The 21,942-nt window shown below is 39.9% G+C and overlaps 1 protein-coding gene across 1 annotated transcript; it reads left to right on the forward strand.

The window, feature by feature from the left end:
- The first annotated feature begins 6,906 nt into the window (after positions 1 to 6,906).
- Positions 6,907 to 7,732, forward strand: LOC134217626 (trypsin-7-like). Its single transcript, XM_062696427.1, has one exon. The coding sequence runs from the start codon at positions 6,914 to 6,916 to the stop codon at positions 7,661 to 7,663; it is 750 nt and encodes a 249-aa protein (XP_062552411.1). The 5' UTR covers positions 6,907 to 6,913; the 3' UTR covers positions 7,664 to 7,732.
- Positions 7,733 to 21,942: the final 14,210 nt, after the last annotated feature.

The raw sequence follows: 21,942 nt of genomic DNA on the forward strand, positions 1-21,942 counted from the left end.
CGTCGCCAACCACGCAGTCTACGGAGGGTCCGCAAGTCATCTTCCACCTGATCGATCCACCTTGCCCGCTGCGCACCTCGCCTTCTTGTGCCCGTCGGATCGTTGTCGAGAACCATTTTCACCGGGTTACTGTCCGACATTCTGGCTACGTGCCCGGCCCATCGCAGTCGTCCGATTTTCGCGGTGTGAGCGATGGATGGTTCTCCCAACAGCTGATGCAATTCGTGGTTCATTCGCCTCCTCCACGTACCGTCCGCCATCTGCACCCCACCATAGATGGTACGCAGCACTTTCCTTTCGAAAACTCCAAGTGCGCGTTGGTCCTCCACGAGCATCGTCCAGGTCTCGTGTCCGTAGAGGACTACCGGTCTAATTAGCGTTTTGTAGATTGTCAGTTTGGTACGGCGGCGAACTCTATTCGATCGGAGCGTCTTGCGGAGTCCAAAGTACGTACGATTTCCAGCCACTATGCGTCTCCGAATTTCTCTGCTGGTGTCATTTTCGGCAGTCACCAGTGAGCCCAAGTACACAAATTCTTCTACCACCTCGATTTCGTCACCACCAATGCAAACTCGCGGTGGGTGGCTCACATTGTCTTCTCTTGAACCTCTGCCTATCATGTACTTCGTCTTCGACGTGTTGATGACAAGTCCGATCCGCTTAGCTTCCCTATTCAGTCTGATGTAGGCTTCCTCCATCTTCTCAAAGTTACGTGCCATAATATCTATGTCGTCGGCGAAACCAAATAGCTGGACGGACTTATTGAAAATTGTACCACTCGTGTTAATCCCTGCTCTTCGTATTACCCCTTCCAAAGCGATGTTGAATAGCAAACACGAAAGACCATCACCTTGCCGTAACCCTCTGCGGGTTTCGAAGGGACTCGAGAATGCCCCTGAAACTCGAACTACGCACATCACCCGATCCATCGTCGCTTTGATCAACCGTGTCAGTTTATCCGGAAAACCGTGTTCGTGCATTAGCTGCCATAGCTGGTCCCGATCGATTGTATCATATGCGGCTTTGAAGTCGATGAATAGATGATGTGGGCACGTTGTATTCGCGGCATTTCTGCAGTACTTGGCGAATGGCGAACACCTGGTCCGTGGTGGAGCGTTCGCCCATAAAACCCGCCTGGTACTGCCACACGAACTCCCTTGCAGTTGGTGCTAGTCGACGGCATAAAATTTGGGAGAGTACCTTGTAGGCGGCGTTCAGCAATGTGATTGCGCGGTAGTTGCTACAATCCAGCTTATCGCCCTTTTTGTAGATGGGACACACGACACCTTACATCCACTCCTGCGGCAAAACTTCCTCCTCCCAAATCTTGGTAATGACCCAGTGCAGCGCTCTAGCCAGTGCCTCACCACCGTGTTTAAATAGCTCTCCTGGTAGTTGGTCAACCCCAGGGGCTTTGTTGTTCTTCAGCCGGCCAATCTCCTCCTGGATTTCCTGGAGATCCGGAGCCGGTAGAATTATGTCCTGCGCGCGTTCTCCCAGGTCTATCACCATACCGCCATCTTCGTCTGCCACATCGCCATTCAGGTGCTCTTCGTAGTGCTGCCGCCACCTTTGGATCACCTCACGCTCGTTCGTAAGAAGGTTCCCGTTTATGTCCTTACACATATCAGGCTGTGGCACGTGGCCCTTACGTGAACGGTTTAACTTCTCATAGAACTTTCGTGTGTTATTAGCGCGGTACAGTTGCTCCGTTTCTTCACGGTCTCGATCTTCCTACTGGCGCTTTTTCCTCCGGAAAATCGAGTTTTGTCTGTTCCGCGCCTGTTTATATCGTGCCTCGTTCGCCCTCGTGCGGTGTTGCAGCAATCTCGCCCATGCTGCATTCTTCTTTTGCACTAACTGCTCACATTCGCCGTCATACCAGTCGTTTCTCTGATCCGGGGCACCGTCTCTAGTGCAGCGGTTGCGGTGCTTCCAATGGCGGATCGAATATCTCTCCAGCCATCTTCAAGAGACGCTGCGCCTAGCTGCTCTTCCGTTGGAAGTGCCACTTCCAGCTGCTGCGCGTATTCTTGGGCTAGTCTACCGTCTTGTAGCCGCCCAATGTTAAGCCGCGGCGTCCGACTTCGACGCGTGTTGTACACCGTCGAGAGTTTTGAGCGCAGGCATACTGCAACGAGGTAGTGGTCGGATTCAATATTCGCACTGCGGTAAGTGCGGACATTCGTGATGTCGGAGAAGAATTTACCGTCGATTAGAACGTGATCGATTTGGTTTTCCGTTTCTTGGTTAGGTGATCTCCATGTGGCCTTGTGGATATTTTTGCGGGGAAAGAAGGTGCTTCGGACTACCATTCCGCGGGAGGCTGCGAAGTTTATGCATCGCTGGCCGTTGTCATTCTATACGGTGTGCAGACTATCCGGTCCGATGACCGGTCTATACATTTCCTCCCTTCCTACCTGTACGTTCATGTCACCGATGACGATTTTAACGTCCCGCAGTGGGCATCCATCGTATGTCTGCTCCAGCTGTGCGTAGAACGCTTCTTTCTCGTCGTCGGGTCTCCCTTCGTGTGGGCAGTGCACGTTGATGATGCTATAGTTGAAGAAACGGCCTTTAATCCTCAGCTTGCACATCCTTGCGTTGATTGGCTGCCACCCAATCACGCGTTGGCGCATCTTACCCAGCACTATGAAGCCGGTTCCCAGCTCGTTGGTGGTGCCACAGCTTTGGTAGAAGGTAGCCGCTCGATGCCCGCTTTTCCACACTTTCTGTCCTGTTCAGCAAATCTCCTGCAGCGCCACGACGTCGAAGTTGCGGGGATGTAATTCATCGTAGATCATCCTGTCGCAACCTGCGAAACCTGGCGACTTGCAATTCCATGTTCCGAGCTTCCAATCGTGATCCTGTATTCGTCGCCTAGGTCTTTGCCGATTATATCGAGTCGCATTATCTCTTATATTGTTCGTAATGATTGGTTTTCTAGGCGGCTTATTGGGCCTGCGCAAACCTCCTGTCTCGTCGGAGGGCCGTCGTGTCAGGGCTGTTTAGCGTCCCACCTAACACCAGGACTTGGGCTTGTGCGCTTTGAGCGGCACACGGTCGCTTTGGTGGGGCCTACTTGCGGATACATGCAGCTTTTTATAGAGGTTTAACAGGGCCCACTGTCAAACCCCACCACATCCTAGGCAAGCCCCACAACTCGCAGATGGCCTGGGGAGGGATCGTCAAGCCCTTGGACATAGTCCCTGCTGCCCGTACATAAAAATATATTAAGCTCTTTTAGTGGAATGTATTAAACCGTCTAAGACGAATTAAGTACTGTCCATTTAATTCCACCAGTTAATTTTCGTTATCTTTGCAGATACGTATTTCGACCACACAGTTGTGGTTGAAATACGTATCTGCAAAGATAACGAAAATTAACTGGTGGAATTAAATGGACAGTACTTAATTCGTCTTAGACGAACTACTCCATCGCTTATTTTAGTCGCAATGAAAAATAAGCGCCAAATAGTCGCCAAATAGAAGAACACACCTCCAGAAAAAAAGCTACTTTGATATTTTTGAAAATTTGGCCGTCAAGTGATGGATTTTGGCAGTGAATGCTTTGATATCACGTGCTATTTGTTTTGCGCATAAATTTTACACATCTTTTAGAGCCTTTGGAAATGATCAGGATAGCTGTAATTGTGTTGCAAGGCACAATATAAGAAGCGAAGAGGAGTACAGACCCTATTTAATGGCAACATTCGATTTTGGCCACAAAGGCATTCAATTTCGGCAACATTCGATTTAGGCAACAAAACCATTCGACATCGGCAACAAAAAATGTCATTTTTGAAATTGCTTACAAACCATGTAAATGCTTGTCATATTACGCGTAAAAAAAACTGGCAGACCCTTTAAACTGACTTAAAAAACTGTTAACAAATTGCGTAAAAGGATTTTAAGGAAAAATGCTTTGATTTCAAAATCCGCGTATAAAAACCGATTAGAGTCCGAAACCGACGTAAAAAATCGTAGAAAAAAATTGCGTAACAGAATTTCCAGGAAAAAACGCTTAGATTTCAAAATCCGCGTAAAAAATCATCACAGTAAACACTAGTGTCACAATAAGTGAAGAAGTGAAGTATCATGAGGAAACAAAAACCATTCGATTTTGGCAACATAAAAGTTTCGAACGTGTAGCCAAAATCGAATGGGATCTGTATCATGAATGTTCTTAATATTTAATGGGGGATTGAGATGATAACACAACCAAATTTGCGTAAAGACAAAATTGACTTGAGCTCAAAGTGTGAGTTCTTGGAGCATCGCCTAAACCTTGAAACAAAATCACACAAAGAATAATTTGTTCGTGGTTGGGAGTACTTTCAGCAAAGTATATCTCACTATAGATTATTGAAGGTGTTTCGCGCTATGTAGGAGTGATCGGGTCAATATAAGCCGCATAAGAAAAGCGTTCTGAAAAGCTCAAAAAATCGTTATTCAAATATAGTTGATCTAAAGCCTGTCCACGTTAAATTTCGGACATCCATCATGCAAGGCGATTTTTTAAAATTTTCACAAACTACTAAGAAGATTAATTTATATGATAACTCAATCTCTCCGCTTTATGTGATTCGTACAGCGTGTTTTCATTCTTGTCCAAAGTGATAAAATGGCTACAAATCAATTGGACATTGTCACAGTGTCCGAAATTTAACGTGGACAGGCTTTATAGTATGGAGTGTTACCTTTTATGTTACGCCAATGAATGTTAAAATAGTAGTTTGTGCAACAAGTTGCAAAAAGATGATTTTTTCAGCACGAGTTGTACGTTTATCTAACGAGGCTTGCCGAGTTGGATAAATACTACGAGTGCTGAAAAAATCGAGTTTTGCAACAAGTTGCACACGCTATTTTTTGCAATGACGAAAAATGGACTTTAATTTTTATAAATCTGTACCAAAATGGTACAGTCTAATTTACTCCACATGATCATTCTTGCCAATAAATTATGTTGCTGCGGAGAACAATCAGATTCCATGTTACCGTGCTACATTGCATAATTCGATAAGCCGTGAAGCGATAGATGCACTTGACTTTGAAATTTTTTTATGTTGTGTCCACCAAACTATTTAATTTATTACGGGGCGCATATAATTCACCATCTGAGCACATACCGAAGCTAATTCAGCAAAATGTAGACTGTTCTTATGTTGGTGTTTCATTATAGCACCCAAATGAGTGTTATAATGAATATTATGCAACCCATTTGAGTTGCATAATGTTCATTAAAGCACCCATTTCATTGGTATGGAAAAGTAGGCCGTTTTATCACTCAAAGACGAACTGTAAACCAGATGCAAAAAATATTTATGTTTGCACAATCTTCAATTATAATAAATATGTTAATTGTGATGCAGTTTTGTGTCAAAACCTTATTTATAAACTTTAAATGTTATAATATGTTACCCGCTAGCTACCGAAGCTATGAAACGAGACAATTACAGGGTCTATTACTATTCTGACCGTAATACCTACCTCTCACTGAAGAAACTCACCTTCAGCAGGGAACATGGATAATCAAAATTCGGACACACTCAAACTTCGGACGCTTCAATTCGTATGGGAAATTTTCTGAAATATTTCATCGAAATGTTTCGTGAAGCTGGATCGGAAAGACTAATAGTTTTCGCTTGTTTTAGTATAGTTACATTTTAATAAGACATGTTAAAACAATGCGATGAAATGATTAAAAGACAGTCAGAACTGTGCAGTGAAAACTGTTTTCAATTATTCTTTCCGGTACGATGTAATCAGGTGTCCGAAGTTTGAATCTTTGTGTCCGAAATATGAATACAACCCCGCCGGTGTCCGAGGTTTGAATCAAACAGAAGCCGGACATTTTCATAAATTGCAAACATTCCTCGCAATATCTTGCACATATTAAATACGTAGTTTAAAGATGAATACTGTACTTAGTGATTGCAATGGTGATTTAAACGGTGTGATTCAAAATGTGAGTTAACAGGATGATTGTACATCAGAAAGTGCTTAAGCGTCCGAAGTTTGAGTTTGCACGGTACACACGTCAGCATGTGTTTGCGGTTTTGCCAATCGATGGAACAAAGTGGATAAGTCGACAAGCAACGCTCAAAAGCTGCCCACGGGATAGAATTCGCTCAGACTACAACTGGCGAGGCTTGATAATATCGCATGACTCACAAGATTACGACACTTTATCCCGCCGTGGTCGACAGAATTGGCCGCAGCGCAGGTGAGATGACAGATGCACTTCTCGGCTTCTGATAAACAGGATGGCGATGGTTCAGGCTCAATTTTGGACAGCGCGAGATGCATTCAGCTTGGTAGAAGCGCTCGGTTTTGACGGTGGTCGGAATTCCGATGATCGGCGACGTCTCAGACTCGATTTTGGACGGTCCAAGCGGACTCCAGTTTGGCAGAGGCGCTCGGGCTTGACTTTGGTCGGGATTCCAATGATCGACGACGGTTTATACTCGATTTTGGATGGCATTCGGCATTCGGCGACGATTCCCGGCATGAATTTCTGGCGGTACGAGTTAGCTTGTGGCGTTGGCGATGGTTCCCGGATTGATTTCGGGTTCGGTTCGTATCGCAATGGCGGAATCTATCTGTGGTGGTAGCAGATTGTATTGAAATGAATATTAGTTTTCAAATAAAAGCATGAATAGTGATTTAGTTTTCAAATAAAAGCATGAATAATGATTGAATTGAATTTTGATGCTGTTTTCATGTGAAGACATATGCGGTACATTCTCTTGAAAATCATACCTAAATATAACTTTAACATGATAAAACTTGTCAATAGGTTTGAATTGAGGTTGGCTCATGTTGCCCCCATTGCCCCTATAACTTAATCTGTGATTAAGACTAATCGACATTATGCTCAGCGTTCAATCGTAATAACAGCAATCGAGTAGCAATGGCCACAACCATCACTTTCTTACTTATTGCATTCAGTTTTCCACAATGGGTCACATCAGGAAAAATTGTTGGAGGATATGTAGACTTCATCCAAAATGTTCCCTATACAGTTTCTTTGATTAAACCAAATTCGGGTCATTTTTGTGGCGGAACTTTAATTTCGAGTGAATGGGTCGTAACGGCAGCACATTGTGTTTATAAAGTAAGCCCGGATGATCTGGACGTTCGCATTGGTTCCAGCTTTCGGAGCAAGGGTGGCGTGATTCGAGAAGTGCAACAAGTTATTGTTAGTGAGCGGTACTACCCCACATTGTCAATGGACTACGACGTGGCTGTTCTGAAGCTGAAGCAACGCGTATCCAATATATTTGATTCTATCAATTGGGTACGCATGGCCGATTCCAATAGCAAGTATTATGCCGGCATGTTATGTCTCGTTTCCGGTTGGGGTAAAACCAAGGACCCAAACCAGTCGAACAACCAGATCAAAAGTGCGATGGTTGAGTATATCGAAACGAATACCTGCAGACGATTGCTGCAACCGAGTGTAATTACTGAAAGAATGATATGTGCTGGTGGTCAGCGAGACGATGCCTGCCAGGGAGATTCAGGAGGACCACTGGTTTGCGCCGGGCTGCTTGTGGGAATCGTATCCTGGGGTAAAGGTTGTGGTAATTTAAAAAGTCCTGGGGTGTACACATACGTTCCAGAAGTGAGAAATTGGATTTATGAAAAAACAGGTGTATGATTAAGTTTATGAAATTTGAACAAGTTGGTCAATAATAAAACAGATGGAGATGCTTGTCTATGTATCCTTATAATTCTAGATCAACATTTGAAAAGGGCGTAACAGCCAAAATTTATTCTTTCTGATTCTTTGTCCACATATATATTGCATGCATTTTCAAATGTTGGTCTTGAATTTGCAACCATTAGTGTAACCAAATAAGTTTCATTCACGGTATAGACAAATCTTTGGGGTATTTCCGCAGCTATTAAGTTTTTCAGTTGAATTTCACAGATTACAAAATTATCTTTCAATATTACCCAAGTGTCCAAAGATTTGAAAGCACTTGCTGCGCTAGAGTTCTTGTAATGATGGGGCACTAGCAATGTTGACGTAATCGGTTCATTTATAATTCAGCGCAGCGTCTGCAGCAAGAACTAGAATTGGAAGGGTTAATCGTTTGAGGGTTAATCGTTCTATCACCATAATTCTTCGGATGTTCACAAAAATTCCATGGGAATTTACTTCAAGAGTTCATTCGGAAAATCCTTCAGAAATTTCTTGGAATTATCATCCAGGTGTTATTTCATGCGTTTATCCAGAATATTCTCCAGACTTTTCATCGTAAATTCTCAAATAATATGCTAGGAATTATTTCAAGGAACGAATTCGAAAATCTATCCAGAAATTTCTCCAGGTATTCTTGCGAAACATCCTACAGTAACTCATTCTAAAATTCCTCCATAAAATCCTCTGCCAATGTTAGTAATGAACGCGTACTTACAAACTCCACAAAAAACACTTTAATGAAGACATTCTTTAATTTCTCGAAGAAATTCCTTCGAAAATTCAAAACAGGAACTTGCTCCAGGAAGTTCTTCGGAAAATCCTTCAGGAAAATCTTAGAAAATTCTTTAATGTATTCTTTCGGAAATTTCTCTGAGGATGTTTTCGGCAACTTTTTCAGAAATTTATTTAAAAATTTCTTCGGAAATTTCTCTACGAGTTTTTGGGGGATTTTTTCAGAAACTTCTCCAAGAGTTCCTGTGTGAGTTCAATCATTTTTTTTAGGAAAACCCAACGAAATTCCTTATTAAATTCTTCTGGGAATTCCTTGAAGAAATCTTTCAAGAATTCTTTTAGAAGTTCCTGCGAAAATTGCTTTAGGAATTTCTTCGTACTACTTGCCAAAACTTTCAGAAATTCTACTCCCTCGATAATTTCACTAATAATTTCTTCGACGTCTCCTCTAGAAATTTTCTTCTAAAAATGTATGATTTATGATTAGTAATTTTCGAATGAATTTCTAAATATTCCATAAGAAATTCCTCAAAAAAAAGGAGTTCCAAAAAAAGAATTTAGCGCAGGAAATCCTTAAGAACTTCCTCCAGTAATTTCTACGGAAATTCCTTCAGGAAAACTTTAGAAAATTTCTCCAAGAATTATTTTGGAAATTTCTTTATACCTTCGGAAATTTCTTTAGGATATCCTTCGGTTTTTTTCATTAGAATTACCGTCAGAAACTCCCTCGAAATTTTCTTTATTATTTTCACCATTATCATCCCGGTGATTAGTAAGCGTGACTGCCACTCATCCCAGCGGGCCTGAGACCCAGTCGGCGCCGATGGTATTTTTTAAGATGAAATATGTCTACTTAAACGTGTCAACCGGCGAGCATCAAGCCATGACTCGGCCTCTTCTCGTCAGATCTCGGTAGCGTTCACACGCATCCACGGAGAGCCGCTGTCATCATTATTTCGTTCCGGCCATTTAGTCCCACACAGCTACGATAAGTAGAGTCCAGGTGCAGTCGTCTTTCTCGCGTCGGAGGTTGTCTTCGGGAGGAAATAGGCCGATGTTTCATTTTGTTTGAATATATATCCGTATGAATTCCTAATTCTCAGAAAACCTCCAAAATTTGCTTCAGGAATTCCTCCAGAATTTCTTTCCTATAGGAAAATTGTAGAAAATTCCTTGAGGGTTTCTTTCAAAAATGTCTTTGGGAATTTCTTCTTTAATTTTACTATTCCTGTCGAAAAGTTTAATTCGCCTTTTCGACTATTCGACTGTTTATTTTATTTAAATTTTAAAGTCAAATTTCCCAAAGAACCCATGTTTTTGATCCCTCGAACTATTATGAGTTTTTGGGAAAATCGACCTTAAATAAGTCAAATAATCGACTGAGACAATAAAACGAGATAGGTACATTTCTTTCAGAAATTTTTGAGGAAAATCCTATAGGGATGTCTCCGGATTTATCTCGTTTTATTGTCTCAGTCGATTCTTGAGGATGCCCTTCGGATGTTCTAATCTAGTATATAGGTTTTCCCAGTAGGCTAGCGACTGCAGTTGAGCATCAGGGCGTGATGAGTCTCCTCCGGCCTATAAAAAACCGTAGCCGAACACCCACCATATTCTTCAATCCAACAACAGAAAGCACCACATTTAAACGGTGAAGCCCGTTAGACTCTAGTCTCAAACTACACCACGCACGCTTTCAGAGGCACATATCTAGAAAAAGCAAATTGCAGGAACCAGATGCATGTGTTGCAGCATGCATTGAAAATTGTGTTTAGATTTGTTGATTATGTATTGTTTGAGATATTTTTTTTTGTCTTTATGGCTGGCTTATGGTCTTGAGGCTGGCTCGTCTCCGGACTTGTTTGAGATATCCCGACCAGTAGATAGTAACAGATTTATATCAGACCTTGTTATTCTGTTACAGAAGTTTTTTATAACAGCGGTTGTTATAAAACATGTACCATTAGTAATTAAAATAACAAAAATTGTAACAAAATCTTTTCTAGTTTTAACAAAAATATTACTAAATATGTTATTTATTGAACAAAAATATAACTCGTTGTGTTACATAAAAAGTGGTGAAAATAGCTTATACTATAACAAATTATGTTCTTGAAAAGATTGTGATGATCCATAATGTAGGCAATTAACTTTGTCCAGCTGGTTCAACTTTGAATGCAGGTTCAAGTTATACTGAAGGTGGTACCTTCGTTTTCTTTCCAATTCCTATCTACCAAAAATGTAGGCAATTTTTTTTCGGTATAAATAAGCATAACACATTATGTTATAATCATGTTATGACGATCATAAACATTTTCTTTCCTCCATTTTTGACAGAGAATTTATAACAAAATTATTGCAAGTTTTGTTATTTGTAACACATATTGATATGATTGTGATAAAATTTTGTTATGACTAACTGGTCGGGATGTTAGCTTGAGCTTGAGCTTGATTGCTACTCCATTATGACCAGATCAGCTGTTCTTGCACAGGGAACCAACAGATGTTTGCTTGGGACTAGCACACATCTTCAATGTACAAGTACTGGTGATCTCATTTGTTAGGTCATACTGGCGCCTGCCACGTCAGAATGCAAGTCAATGTTGGGAAGGGGGAGGAAATGATGATGCAATCACTCGCCCACTGCAAGCCGAATATACCTCTGCACTTGCCACGAGTTCATGCGGAATTTGTTGGAGTTTCTGGGTTAGGTTGGAGAGACAGAGGTCCGTCTTGGTTAACGAGCTGCCAATGTGATAGATAGGAGAAGGTTACTGATGGAATTTCTATTTGGATGTAGGAAACGAGCTCTATAGATCATTTCCAATTCTAGCAGATTACTGCTAGAATACTCAAGTTGAAGGTATAGGAATAGTAATGGAAGCGGTATGGAAGTCCATTTCCAGTTCTAGCTTATGCTAGAACATGAGAAATAAAGAGAAAGATACAAAGTAGGAGAATGGAACGGACCTGGGATTGAACCCACGACCTCCTGCGTATGAGGCAGAAGCAGTAGCCATATGACTACCAAGTCCGCTATGACTAACTGGTTGGGATGTTATTCTAAAAACGCAAGATGAGGGCTAGGGCGGTTATTTTGGCAGCAATTTTTTTTTAGACTCCGTTGCGGTCATGAAGGGGTGGCGAAGTTTGGTTGATGTTCTGATGTGTGGTGACTGACCTGAAAAAGGAGGACATGACCTTGGCAGCGGAGGATAAATCTAGAATCGGTCACAATTACAAATTATTTCGAAGTGAATGGATGTAAAATTACTAATTAATAAAGTTACCAAATTATTGAGCGTTGAGGAAAAATTACTTTGTGGAAGGGAAGAATGCATAGAGGACGTCAGGTAATTGAAAGCTACGCTTTTGAAGACCAAGGTGGACTCCACTCCAGAAATTTCCTTCTCTTAGAATTCCGCCGTTTTAGGGCTTGAAGCCCCATTGAGACCGCCATCGTTCTAGGGTTCCGTTTTCGGCCTAAGCCGGCATTGTTTACACCGATCGTCCATCTTATTTGTCGAGTGGGTATAGACCACCAAAGGAGAGAAACTGTAAAAGTAAACATTTATTACATAACATATAGGCATCTTTGCCGTGGAATGTGGTCCTTGCATGATTTTGAAACGCTAGCGCGCATAAAACAGAGCAGTATCGCAAACTTTTCTGTCTCCGTCTTTCATCTTGGATATACGGGATACACAAAGTGCCTACTATGTCTGAAACTCGATTATGCATATGCACACGGTGTAAAAAATGGGGTATTATCGAAGTTTCATGTACCTCTGATTTTTTTTCACAGAAAGTTAGGCAAGGTCATTAGAAATGAGGTCGGGGTATTTTAAAATATTTCATAGGCTTTTTTTGAAAAAAGTGATTTTTATTGTTTTCTTCTCTGATATACTGTACAAAAAGTCAATTGATAACCCAATAAATGATCAATCATTGTAATTAATCCTCAAAATTGAAAATGTACACATTTGTAGACTTTTTTGAATGGAAAACCTATCTTGAAATAGATCTAAATATTTGAAAAATATCAATTTCTGTAATTCAAGTTTTCCTAAACATAGTTTATTATTATTTTTTTTTATTTTTGCGTTATTTTCAATTTTTTTTAGCAATTATCATCTTTTTCCAGCCCAAATATGGTTCTCTATTGAATGTTCTAATCACATTTCTTTCATCCGACATTCGCACTATGAGACCAGCCCATTGCCAGTCTGCCATATTTTAAAGGGTTTATATTTTCCTCTAGATACAGTGTCTCATCATTTGTGGGATACATACCATGTACAATTACCTTACCGAATATTGTTCGCAGCACATTTTGCTTGAAAACTCCAAAACCTTACTGGCCTGCTTCTTATGATTAACACGCTTCATGTCCGCAACAGGCTATTGGATGGAGATATAGAGAGCAAACTCCATTTCTGGTTGCATGTTACGGAAGCTATATTGTTGTTACAAGCACAAGTGTCTCACATTTGATTGATTCCATATTTGTGTGGGTCATTCATACTTTTATGAACAGTAATCTAGCAGTAATCTGGTAAGCTGTGAAAAACCGCTTTTGCACCCAAGCAATAATTATGATTTTATAATGTTTTTGAAGATAGCGATTTACTCTTCAGGTGTGCTATGAAACCATTATACATAAAGGTTGGTATCGTGTTCAAAAGAAATTCCTTTTTCTATCCCAATCCCATGTTAAATTCCGTTTACTGAATCGGAAAAGTAAAAAATTGAAATGAAATTTCTTCAACACTATCCACCTGAAAAGAACAAAAATCAAAAAGGGAATTTGTAAGGTTCCCACAAAAACTAACGGGAGCTGTCAATTTACTTTTGGAAAAATAGTCTGCTCGATTATTCCGCAAGTAAAAGTGACATTTTGCTCCATGCAGATCAGTTGTCAAAATTCTGCTTGGTAATATTGAACAAAATTCCGTAACCTCTCTACTTTTTAAGTGGATACTGGGCTTAAGTAGCTAAACAATGTTACTAGGAATCATTATCCCATTTCACAAACATTCCAATGTGAACTGTTTTTTCAACGCCTCCAATTTATTTCTACCCGTAATTTTTATTTCTACCCGTAACAATGTACTTCATACTGGTAGTGTAAATGGATATGTTCTTTCTCACCATCGCAATCTTCAGTGAGACAAAAATCTCCACCTCTACTCTGCGATCGTTTTATAAGGAGCTTAATTTCATCTGCAAAACCTAGGAGCATATGCATAAGCTCTGCCAAGATGAAGTACATGGTTACATGCAGAGACAGAGATAAGCTTAGTGTTGTTTGTGCTAAAAAAGTAAAGGGGATATGTTTGAAGATGTATAAACAAAATTTACCTTTGAAATGCTGACAAACATTAACAATGTTGTAAATACTGGCAATGTCGTTTCCTATGAAGGATGTCTGCTTTAAATTGGGTTATCTCTGGCGTACATAACCAGTTTTAAGTCTAAGTTAGGTCTCATACAGATGAAGAAAAAGAATTCAGATGGAAACGAAATTCGCTTTTTTATTCTTCTTTTGACGTAGGACTACGTCTGTGTTTTCTATATTGGGGTACACTTTACGATTGCGAAAATCGGGGACCGTCACGAAAATATGATAGACTTTAAACTTTAATATCTAAGCCGTTTTTCGATGGATTTTCAATTTTTTTGGACCATTCGATCAAGGATGAGTCAACGCTTCTTTGTATTTATTTGAAAATACTGATTTTCAACTATTTATTATCGATAATTGATAAAAAGTTTAGAAATAGGTAAACTAACCAATCACGTACATGCATCACTAGCACAGACATCAAAATCAATCACTTGCGGGTTTGGATCTAATCCTCAGTTTGAACAAGATTTCACGCATAGCAGACGCATCAAAGCGATTGTAGCGGAGCGGACACAGCATCATGGAGGCGCTAATAACATTTTCAAAGAAAATCCATCGCATTGGTGGTGGTGCTCGAAGTGTTGCTGCAGATCATTCAACCTCAACGAACCAGAATTTCATATGAAGAAAAGATTGACCATAAAAATAGCACTGTGGCGATCCCGCACCAAATTATCAAAATTTATTACAAATTGTGGTGTCAGCTAGTTGGAAAGGAACATTGGGAATAGAAAATTGGTTCTTCTCAGGACCAACATTTTATAAAAAGAAAGAGTTAATTGCGAAAATGGACTGTTTCGGTGGCATCGGGTTTGGCGTGGTAGTTTGGTTGCTGTTAGTGATCCCATCCATTAAAATTCACTACATCATCTCCCTCCGACGCGCTATCAAATTCGCTATTTACGATTGAGTTTTGAACTTTGAAGAAAGTTTATTTCAGATCAACTTTCTTTTGTATAAAATCCATGAAAACTTTCTACCTACAGCAACTACCCATTAGTGAACGTCGCTTGGACAGACATCATCTCCCTCCGACGCGCTATCATATTCGCTATTTACGATTGATCTCATACCCAAATTCAGAATCTTTCGAGAAAGTTTCATTGGATTCTTAGAATTCATAATTCTTCGAACGGTCCGTTGTCTGTGGAAACCCGATCGAACTGGCTCGCGCGCGCGGAAAAGCAGCTTTCTTATATCTAATGAAGTAATCCCATTAGCCCCGCCCCTTAATTAATCGTTATGAGTGCACATTATATTTACACTATATCAGCTCACAAAGGGGCGGGGCTTACGGGTTTAATTTATTAAATACAAGAAAGCTGCTGTTCGGCGCGCGCGAGCCATTTTGATCGAGATTCCACAGAAGGCGGTTCGACATCCGATGCAGCGAAGCGGACACAGCAGCACGAAGTGGGTGGCAGTGTGGCAATGCTGCAAATTTACACAAGCGATTGGATGCAGTTAGTGATTGGAATGGGAATTGGGAAAAGAAAATCAGTTCTTCTCAGGACCAACATTTTACGAAAAGGAAGAGGTAATTGCGAAAATGGACTGTTTCGGTGGCATCGGGTTTGGCGTGGTAGTTTGGCTGCTGTTAGTGATCCCATCCATTAAAATTCACTACATCATCTCCCTCCGACGCGCTATCAAATTCGCTATTTACGATTGATCTCATAACCAAATTCAGAATCTTTCGAGAAAGTTTCATTGGATTCTTAGAATTCATAATAATTCTCCGAACGGTCTGTTGTCTGTGGAAACCCGATCGAACTGGCTCGCGCGCGCGGAAAAGCAGCTTTCTTATATCTAATGAAGTAATCCCATTAGCCCCGCCCCTTCATTAATCGTTATGAGTGCACATTATATTTACACTATATCAGCTCACAAAGGGGCGGGGCTTACGGGTTTAATTTATTAAATACAAGAAAGCTGCTGTTCGGCGCGCGCGAGCCATTTTGATCGAGATTCCACAGAAGGCGGTTCGACATCGGATGCAGCGAAGCGGACACAGCAGCACGAAGTGGGTGGCAGTGTGGCAATGCTGCAAATTTACACAAGCGATTGGATGCAGTTAGTGATTGGAATGGGAATTGGGAAAAGAAAATCGGTTCTTCTCAGCACCAATATTTTACGAAAAGGAAGAGGTAATTGCGAAAATGGACTGTTTCGGTGGCATTTGGTTTGGCGTGGTAGCTTGGTTGCTACCTACCTACCGCTCATCTTCGCCGGTTGAGCGCTTCGGCTCTGCTCCGGTTCAGCTTTGTCTCGTTCTGACATCACCGACCGAATTTAACGACTTTGGTTTTTTTCCGGTTTCACTCGTCGGGATCTACTGGAAGTTCTCGATCTTCAGGTGATTATAGCTGAATGTGAAAACTCACTAAACCTATAATTGTTTCATTTCAACTTCTCTCATTACAGAACCCACCAATTAGCATTATCCCGCTTGTTTGTCATCATTTATTGACCCGGATACCTCATATTAATGATACTCGTTGACAAATCCAAAAATGGATAACTTATCTATTTTTCTTATTTTCATTTACAGAGCATTCATCGAAGGCAGAAAACTTCTTATTACCCAATTTTAATGGCATTCGTACGATAATCTCATAAATGGAAATTAATAGAGAATAATTTTACCTTGTTTCTTTATTTATTTACAGAAGCTCATCTATCAAATGTTTACAGGATCTATCAAATGAAGCAAGAGAAATGGACTTCAGCATCCACTAGAAATAACCGGAATTCACAGATACCCATCGAAACCATAAACAAACGGCTCTTATCAGGGCCACCAATAATTGATGAGGAAGAAAGAGCTTGTACGAGAGTGAAATATCAAATAACACAAACTATGATGACAAATACCATCCATTTCGTATAGCTACGTAGTCCTACGTCACTTTTGCGTACAACCCGATTGGGCTGCACCTTTGAGTTTTTTATATTCGCTCTCAATTCTTCGAGTGGGCAATTACGGACATGAAACGTTAAAAGCAGCCTATGTACTTTAAGATTTTCTAGCAGAAGATGCTGCGTACAATACTCGATGAGAGGCAAACAAAAATGTGGCTCATACGCATGAATTACAAGCAAAATTCATCATCAAAGAGAAAACATTCTGAATCTCATAAAATACGGCGCACTCCAGTGGGCAGGTCATCTTAAAAAAAATGTCAGAAGATAGAATTGTAAAAACAATATTCATCAGAGAACAATATAGATGCCAAAGATAGATGTTTAGATGATAGATAGATAGATGATTGTTTCAGCAAAGATTTCAAAACACAAAAATAACACTAAAAATACTTTTAAAATGTTTTTCAAAATTCTATTATATAGATACGAGAAAGGCAAAAAGGCTTCAAATGTGTATATGATCAATTTTGAGGGGTAAATTACAATGATTGATCCATTGTTGGGTTATCAATTGTCTTTTTGTACGCTATATTAAAGAAGAAAACAATAAAAATCACTTTTTTTCAAAAATTTGCTGTTGAAATATTTTAAAACACCCCGTACCTCATTTCTAATGACCTTGCCTAACTTTCTGTGAAAAAAAAATCAGAGGTACATGAAACTTCGATAATAATCCATTTTTCTACACCGTGATGCACAACATGTGATAGATTTAGTTAGGAAAAGGTATTGGAGGATAATCGCTCCCTTCGATGGGGTTTATCCCACGAAACCAGTACGCTAGACAGGTACTTTCCCTACTAAGCTACGAAAGATCTCCGTCGTCCTCCGCAACTTAGCGGGTACTGATAAAAGAACCGGGCACGTACCCGAACTCTCGCAATACATTTTCAGAACTAATTCTCTCATATGTATTTTTGTACAATGCCAACCAAGTAGAATGAGTATTTAGTATCGTCTGGCTCCTACACACTTGCTTAACCTTTTGTCTGTGCTCTGGGGTCAATATGACCCCAGGCCACTTTGAGTGGCTGCCATTTTTTAAATTTTCAACCGATTCTCCTAATTTTTGGTAGTTTGGTAAAAGCCGCCGAGATCTGTCTCCTAGGTGCAAATTCAGTTCAAAAATCTTGAAAATATGCGCTACAGTATACTTTTTTCAAAAAACTTACTTTGTCTGTGCTCTGGGGTCAAATTGACCCCAAATTGAAATTGCTATAACTTTTTTAATGCTTGGCCAATTTTGGATTTTTGGAGCTGTTTCGAAAGATAATTTAATCATCATCGTTACCAAAGATTGACTATAGGTGGACGGGTACATCGCGGGGAGGGGTTTTCGTAAAAAGGGTACAAAAATAGTGATTTTTCATGCTTATTTTACTTATATCTGAGAATCCTACCCATTTTGAACTGCACCTTTTCAAAAAGGTTATGCAGGAAGGCGTGTGCTTTGATATGAGGCATTGATTAGTTTAGAGCTTGGTCGCCAGGTGGCGGTATATTTGAATTCATTACTTTGGACTACTCAAGTAATTCCGATCTATGGAATTTTCCTCATTGTAAATATTCTTATCGCACAAATTTGAAATTTGTAAAGATGACATCTTTAATAAAGTTCGTCTGGTGGGAATGGACTGTCATGTGACGAAATGAATAATTAGGAAATTTACAAATAGGCGGCGCTAGCGGACTTGCAATATTCTTGCATATATGAAATATTGCTTTAGCTTGAGATCCCTCATACCTACACTCAAGTTGTATTCGGCAACATTGTTCAGGATGTCTAGCACTACAAAGCGGTGCTCAATATAATGAGTACGTCTTCCAATTTTTGAATTTGTGCGATAAGAATATTAACACTGAGGAGAATTCTATATATCGGAATATCTTAAGTAGTCCAAAATAATGAATTCAAATATACCACCACCTGGCGGCCGAGTTCTAAACTTATCAACGCCTCATGCCAGAGCACATGCCTTCCTGCATAACCTTTTTAAAAAAGGTGCAGTTCAAAATGGGTAGGATTTTCGGATATAAGTTAAATAATCATGAAAAATCACTGGTTTTATACCCTTGTTCACTAAAACCCCTCCCCGCGATGTACCCGCCCACCAATAGTTAAAATTTTGTAACTACCTGAAAGATGATTAAATTACCTTTCGAAACAGCCCCAAAAATCCAAAATTGGCCAAGCATTAAAAAAGTTATAGCAATTTCAATTTGGGGTCAATTTGACCCCAGAGCACAGACAACGTAAGTTTTTTTGAGCACAGACAGAAGGTTAATCAGCATCGGCGCTTGTTGAAGTCGTTGAAGTGGGGTTGTGTGAGGTTGTACCAGTTGGTCGTCAGATCCTAACCCGACCACATAAGCGAAGAAAGATCGCCACTCGTGTTCAGTACATTCAAAGTTAATTGCCTATATTCCGGGTATTAACCCAATTGATCAAGGTGGCAATGCGATGTGCAAGGGCAAGTTCCAGAGGCCAGGAGCTCAAGAGAAGACAATGTTCGCCACGAGTTTATATCGATAGTCACAAAATCGAAATGGTTTAAGAGTTCGTGTACGTATGGTATCCATCAAAAACGATAACAGCAGATAAATTCGGAGACACGTCGTGCCAGAAAATCTTGCGTGGACTTCCCAAGACACTTCGATCGAATGGAATACAATATAGTAACAAACTGGATATGTACAAAACACCCATTGGGGGTCGTACACATGCTACGTAAGCTGAGGGGGGAGTCTATCATTTTCTTATGCACCATATAAGTAAAAAATCATTTGTATGAAAAAAAACTTACATGGGGAGAGGGTGGCTGAAAAAACGAAGAAAAATTGCTTACGTAATAAGTATACGATCCGTTTTTTTTGGACCGTTTTTTCTCTCCGGCATGAGACCTATACAATGCTCGTAAAGGACTCCGGAAGAATGTGTTGTGTACTATCTTTGGCGGGGTAAAAATGGAAAACTTATTGCATCAGCTGTTGAAAGCACGATCCATTGTTCACACCGTGCACCGGTAAGCCGGGCATGTAGCCAGAATGTCAGACAATAGCCCGATAAAAATGGTTCTTGATAGTGATCGGATGCTTCGAGACGAGAGAAAGAAGTTGAGGAGCGCAATGAGCAACCCAAGTAACCAAAAGTTCTTTTAAGAGTACGTTTTTCGCTTAATCAGCTTCACTGAGCTGCTTAAGCGAAAAACGTACTCTTAAAGGAACTTGTGGTTACTTGGGAAGGTCGATCGATTTTATTGAATGTATGACGACTTGCGGTCCCTCTGTAGACTATATATATATAGGCTTCTTCTTCTTCTTCTTCTTCTTCTTCTTCTTCTTCTTCTTCTTCTTCTTCTTCTTCTTCTGTGGCTCTGCATTCCAACTGGAACATGGCCAGCTTTTCAACTTAGTATTATATTTTCATTTCCTCAGTTATTGATTGAAAGCTTTTCTTTGCCCGCCATTGCATGAGTATGTATCTTGTGTGGCAAGTACAATGGGGTCGAAAATGTTTTCCACCCGAAAACATCCTAGACCGGACTGAGAATCGAACTCGCCATCTCCGGATTGGCAATCCTACACTTTTGCTCGCAATGCAAACTGGAGACACGACTTAATAAGGAGACTTAAGGCCTAATAAGGTTTGATAATAAATACACATTAATTGGAACGTTTACCCGCCCTTTCCATGTACATGCAGTTACTATAAGAATACAAACTATGGAGATTACATTTTGAGGTTTTAGTCAATATTTTTCTGTAGTAAACCACTGACAATAAAATGATTATTATCGATTACTAGTCGACCTGGCAGACGTTGTCCCGCAAGGTAGGCGAAAATGGACGTTTTGGACTGCCTATGCGAAATTTCCATACTATTCTTAATTTTAGTTTTTCGCGATTTACTCAAGCTTACTCGTGGTTTTCGCATGAGAAAATATCATATAAACCCGTCGGAAACATATTTGCTGAAGAAATGAAGAAAATCCATTCAGTCGTTTTCGAGTTATGCGGATACGAACACAGACCATTTCATTTTTATTAAGGTACACTGGGGGAAGTGGAAAAAGGGGGTAAGTGTAAAAATCGACTCGAAAAATTGGAATTGTACATACTTTACAGTTTTTACCACATCATAACATTATGCAAGAATATACTTTGATGCTCACACTAATACTATGTTGAAATTTGTATAATACATACACTAACACGGTTAACGCTTGTACTGTAATTTAAGGTTTCGCGAAAAGTTGATTTTAGCATTCATAAAATCAATTCTTATTTGCACCAATTGTCCCTTTTTCAAGTGAATTTATATCACAGGTTACTATTACAATACAATTAAACTAATCCCATTCAATTTGTAGTGGTTCGTATCATGAAAGCAAATAATTCAAAGATTTTACACTTACCCCTGGTATCAAACACTGCGGGGGAAGTGGATAATGCTCTAATAACTCAAATTTTTTCTTCCCTCCAGGGTTTATTTCGATAGCAGTGAATCTTAATATGTTCCTTCTTTGTTATCATTGTGATTCCAGTGGTGATTGGACTAATATAAATGAGAAAATGCCTGATTAATCCACCTATCGGTATTGATGCCTTTCACATGTTTTACATATGAAAAAAATGTATAAAATAGTTAAAAATAGCACTGATAGGTAAATATATTCTATAATTCACATTATTTTTTATTCATAACAATTATCGCCGTTGAATGCAATTTTATGCGAACAAATTGGTTAAGGACAAGTGCTTAAGAATAGCTGATAATTTTAAACGTGCTTTGCACACACACATACATACAAATACGCACATACAGACATCATCTCAATTCGTTTAACTAAGTTGATTAGTTTATAACCCTGTAAGTCCCATTTTTCCTATAAAAAGTTCATCTTTGGGGCGAACATATAGAGTTTACGTTCACTTAGTGTTCGAGAAGGCAAAACCAGCCCTCCCTAGCTATTACGAGAATTCCTTGAGTATCTATTCCGTTAAGGTAATGAAATCATTCCACAAAAGATACTCAGAGCAATTATTGTATTGATTTTAGTTATATGTAACTACTCATCACGATTGAAGATCAAGGTAAAATGGGTTTCCACTTACCCCATCCCACTGGGTTAAGTGGAAAAACAACTCCTTATTTTTAAATCTCTTT

This window comes from Armigeres subalbatus, chromosome 2 (assembly GCF_024139115.2).
Source record: "Armigeres subalbatus isolate Guangzhou_Male chromosome 2, GZ_Asu_2, whole genome shotgun sequence".
Taxonomy (NCBI): domain Eukaryota; kingdom Metazoa; phylum Arthropoda; class Insecta; order Diptera; family Culicidae; genus Armigeres; species Armigeres subalbatus.